At 33.8% G+C, this 4,696-nt stretch overlaps 1 protein-coding gene across 1 annotated transcript; it reads left to right on the plus strand.

The window, feature by feature from the left end:
* The first annotated feature begins 855 nt into the window (after positions 1-855).
* Positions 856-4,314, plus strand: LOC127123229 (probable dolichyl pyrophosphate Man9GlcNAc2 alpha-1,3-glucosyltransferase). Its single transcript, XM_051053470.1, has 6 exons — positions 856-1,387; positions 2,370-2,553; positions 2,658-2,765; positions 2,989-3,150; positions 3,452-3,704; positions 3,821-4,314. The coding sequence occupies exons 1-6, from the start codon at positions 969-971 to the stop codon at positions 4,267-4,269; spliced, it is 1,575 nt and encodes a 524-aa protein (XP_050909427.1). The 5' UTR covers positions 856-968; the 3' UTR covers positions 4,270-4,314.
* The last annotated feature ends 382 nt before the right edge of the window (positions 4,315-4,696 follow it).

Consider the following 4,696-nt stretch of genomic DNA (forward strand, 5'->3'; position numbering starts at 1 on the left):
CATCCTAGGTCACTACTCCTCTCGTCGTTCCACTGAAACATGGTTACTTTGATAAATGTTTTAAAATAATGGTTACTTTTGTATTTAATTTGAAATAGTTGGTTATTCTAAAAAGAATTCTATTGTGAGGGGATAAACCCCGAGCAATGTAAAAATTTAGTGAGGAGTTTTTCACCTCGCAAACGCCCCTAACTAATCAAGCAATTTCTTATAGTATAATTCCCCGATGGCTCAGCCCAATTGAAACGTCAAACTAGACACTAGACTGTGTTAATCCCTAAGTCATAATTCTTAATTAGATTATTCATGCTTAGTTAGAGAACTGAACAATTATCCTATTTCTAATAAGCAGCCATACACGAGTATTTTCAAACCGCAGGTATGAGAATAAATACTATCATACCCTGCTTAAATCCTACCCATTGCCACGAAACTAATATCCGCTCCTAAGTGAGAATGCATTATAAAACAAAAATTTATCAAATTAAAAATCAAAATAAAATATTTATAAGAACAAAAATTTATGGTTTAAATAATATTTTGATCTCTGCAAGTTGGCGTATTTTTATTTTTCGTCGAATATTTGTTTGGATAAAATCTTTAAATATTATATTTCATTTGTTTTTAGTTTTAAAGTTAAAATCGACAGAAAAATCTAAAGATTTCCTACAAATTTTCTTTCAAATTTTTATGCGGATTTTAATTTTAAAAATTGAAATCAATTTTTTTTATCTTTTAAAAATCATTTTCGAAACAAAAGATCATTAAAGTCAAAATTTATTCAACCTTGTTAAACTATTTGAGAAAACAACTTTATTTACATGGTAAATTTGAGATTTTAAATTATTAGAAAGTTACTTCGACTAGAAAGAAAAGGGACTGAAAGGAGGTATGCGACGTCGTTTTGGAGTATCGAGATAGTGTTCTTTCTTCTACACTCTCATTACTGTCACGATCTCATCACAAAAATGGCAAACAAATCAAAGAAGAAGCACACAACAACAGCAGCAACAACAACCTACGACGATGTCGACAACGACAACATTTGGTGTTCCTTAATCCACAAAGGAACACCAACAACATTCACAACAATTGCTTTATTCGCATTACTGATCCGTTTCTTAGTGTCGTTGTACCCTTATTCAGGTTTCGGAAACCCACCGAAATTCGGAGATTTTGAAGCACAGAGACATTGGATGGAGATAACAATCAATTTACCGATTCGTGAATGGTATAGAAATGGAACCAATAATGATTTGGGTTATTGGGGTCTTGATTATCCTCCTCTCACTGCTTACCAGAGCTGGATTCATGGAGTTTTGCTTCGCCGTTTTCATCCCATTTCTGTTTCGCTTTTCAGTTCAAGAGGTCATGAATCTTATCTTGGGTAAGTGTCGTTTTAACCCCTTTTATGTGTTTGATTCATTGGTTAACAGTTAATTAAGTGATTCTAGCTTAAGTGCTTATTGTATAAGTGATTCTAAGATATAATAAATTTAATTGTTTTATTATATAAGCTATGAATTGTTTGTATCATGGTTTTAAATTGCGGTTGTGGCTGTTGCAATTGCGGTCATTGCGATTGCGGCGTTGCGGCATGAATTTTGATTGAGAAGAATGTGAAATACACTGTAAAAAAACACTTAATGTTGAGATTTTTTAAAAGTAAATTAAGTTTTGGGGTTTTGACGAAAATACTTAAGAAACCTGGGCGAAGTTGTCTGATACGGTTCCTAATGTAGAAGGACACGTGATTCCAAATCGTACCACAGTTGCGGTTTGATGCGGTTGTAGAGACTGCATCAACAATATTGCAGACTGTAATTTAAAACCATGGTTTGCATAAGCTAACCTGGAGAGCTTATGGAAATAAGCTGAAATTAACTTATAGACATGTCATAAGAGGTTTTCATAAGTCATCTCAAATAGTCTTGCAAATGGTTACAGTCTTGCAACTTGTTATGCTAGTAGATAAACTACATAAAGTTAAATAGGCCTAGTGATGATTAGAGTTTACTCAATTGGTTTCACTGCTTAAGTGGTTAATCCGCTTTGGTTAAAATCAAGTCACTTTGATAGTACCTAAGTTTGATATTTGTGGGGGTAAAATGCTGCTAATGAGAATTAGAATTTAATCAAGTTTTTAGAAGTAAGCGGTTTATAATTTTAGTCAAGATCAAATCATTCAAATAGTACCTGGGTTTGCTATGCGGCGACAACAATTCTTAGTGAGAACTATAATTTAATCAATTGGTTAGAAGTAAGAGGTTAATCTGCTTCAGTTATGATTGAATTGTTTGTAACTTGTAAGTAGTGACTTCACTGCTATTTTTCATTTTTTCTTTAAAAATTGTGACCTACTTTTGCAGAAAACAACTGATGAGGTGGACAGTGATATCTTCCGACGCTCTGATATTCTTTCCAGCAGTTTTGTACTTTATAATTGCTCGTTATAATCAACCTTCACGGAGTCGTAAAACTGATATCGCATGGCACATTACCATGCTTTTGCTAAACCCATGTTTGATCTTAATTGATCACGGCCATTTTCAGGTTTCTTCGTAACAGAAGTTCATTCCCTTGGCTCTTTGCTTCTTTATCGGTCATACGTATGGAAGCACCTTGATTTTTCAACGTTGCATTTTGTTATATTTCAGTACAACTGTATCAGCTTGGGCTTTACTATTGCAGCTGTTGCTGCTATCCTTTCTGGGAAAGATCTTTTTGGCTCTGTTCTTTATTGTTTAGCCCTAAATCATAAACAGGTTAGTCTCCTCCATCATAGTTTTCGTCTATTGTTCATTTATATGGTCTTTAGCTGACCGAGCCATTTAGTTGCCAGAAAAAAGAAGTATTTGGTAGCCCGTGTTGGTTGATAAGCTAAGAACATCACGAACTATATCTAAAATTAAAACGACAAACCCTTATCATTTTCTCCCCTTTACTTTCCTTCAAGATATGATATCTGTTTTACGTGTTCTTTTACAGATGAGTGCATATTTTGCGCCTGCTTTTTTCAGCCATCTACTTGGCAAATGCCTGAGACGTGAACATCCAGTCCTTGAGGTGTCAAAACTAGGATTTGTCGTCTTAGGAACCTTTGCTGCGGTGTGGTGGCCTTATCTTTATTCAACAAATTCCTTTTTGGAGGTAACAGTGTCGTAATTGGCCATTTGAAAGTGCATTTATATGGTTTACTTATGGTATACTTGCATAGGAGTCGCAAATATTACTTTTGCCATCATGCTTCCGTTTAACAGAGATTTTGGCGGTTTTGCTCTTTTTGTTTTTTGAAAAACATAATCTTCGTTTGATCTCCTAAAAATGAATACTGGAGTTTTTCATGTTAAAACCTACACGGCGTTTCTGTGTTCCCTAATCTTTAAGTTTCAATCCATTCAAAAAGGGGTTGGTTTTTACACTTGTTATTTACATGTGAAACTTGTAACAGGTCCTCTCTCGTCTCGCTCCCTTCGAAAGAGGAATATTTGAGGACTATGTCGCCAATTTTTGGTGTGCCACTTCAATTCTCATAAAATGGAAGAGATTGTTCACAACAGGGCCACTCAAACTTATCAGCTTCTCCGCAACTATCATATCATGTTTTCCTTCAATGGTTCAACAAATAAAGTCTCCAAGTAATAAAGGATTCCTTTATGCGCTGCTCAACTGTTCTCTGTCATTTTACCTATTTTCTTTTCAAGGTTGGTACTTTTTTCTTACCGGCATTTTAATCCCTGAAATTGTGCTCGACGCTTCCAATTCGTAGGACCGAAAAATCTTATTACTAATTATCTTTGCTCCTGTCATATACTTACAGTGCATGAAAAGTCCATTTTGCTGCCACTTCTTCCTGCAACCATGCTGGCCATGGAAGAGCCCTTTATTTTCAAGTGGTTCATGAAATTCGCCATGCTCTCTATGTTCCCTCTAATCTGTCGCGACGGCTTGATTGTTCCATATTTCGCTCTACTCGCCCTCTTCATCCTCGTACTCAATACACCTGGTCGACGCAGAGTTAGAGAAAACAACTACTTTTACAACTATTTAGGCGCAACGACGATTCGCCTTATTTTATTTTGTTCTTTAATTCTTCACATAGTTTACTTGACAATGCAAGCTCCTAAGAAGTATCCTTTTATTTTTGAAGCAATGATTATGAATCTGTGTTTCTCTCAGTTTGTGATTGTAACTATTGGTTGCAATATGAAGCAATGGATGTTAAACAAAAATGTAAAATTAGATGAAATAGAAAAGAAGCACATTTGATATTGGTTTATAAATTATATAAATTGAATTAAGAGATTGGCATAACATATATTGTAATAGTTATTTATTTATTTATTTTTTATTTTTAGTCTTGTGTTTTTGTTGTTCTTATCACATCTATATCATTATTATTTAGATTTTAATTGTGCAACAAATTTTATGAAAAAAAAGTAATCGTAAAATATTTTTACACGGTCAACCAATAAGAGACGTATATTCTATCACATTATACGTTTATTTTTAAAATACTATTATGATTTAACCGTGTAAAATATTCTAATTGATTCTCGGCGTAATATTTCTTTACAAAGGTAATGTATTACCTTTAAATTCGAATTTTAATATATTAAGCATGTTGGTTAGGTTATTAGCTCTCATGTATCCTTCAGAGCAGGCATGGAAAAAAATATTAATTTACTTGAAATTA

The sequence above is a fragment of the Lathyrus oleraceus genome, chromosome 1, assembly GCF_024323335.1.
Source record: "Lathyrus oleraceus cultivar Zhongwan6 chromosome 1, CAAS_Psat_ZW6_1.0, whole genome shotgun sequence".
NCBI lineage: Eukaryota > Viridiplantae > Streptophyta > Magnoliopsida > Fabales > Fabaceae > Lathyrus > Lathyrus oleraceus.

Bases quoted from the DNA above. Each gene is read 5' to 3' on its own strand.
- LOC127123229 (XM_051053470.1), top strand. From the start codon at position 969: ATGGCAAACAAATCAAAGAAGAAGCACACAACAACAGCAGCAACAACA. The intron at 2,554-2,657 runs GTTTCTTCGTAA...GTTATATTTCAG, and splicing joins TTGATCACGGCCATTTTCAG to TACAACTGTATCAGCTTGGG. The intron at 2,766-2,988 runs GTTAGTCTCCTC...GTTCTTTTACAG, and splicing joins TAGCCCTAAATCATAAACAG to ATGAGTGCATATTTTGCGCC.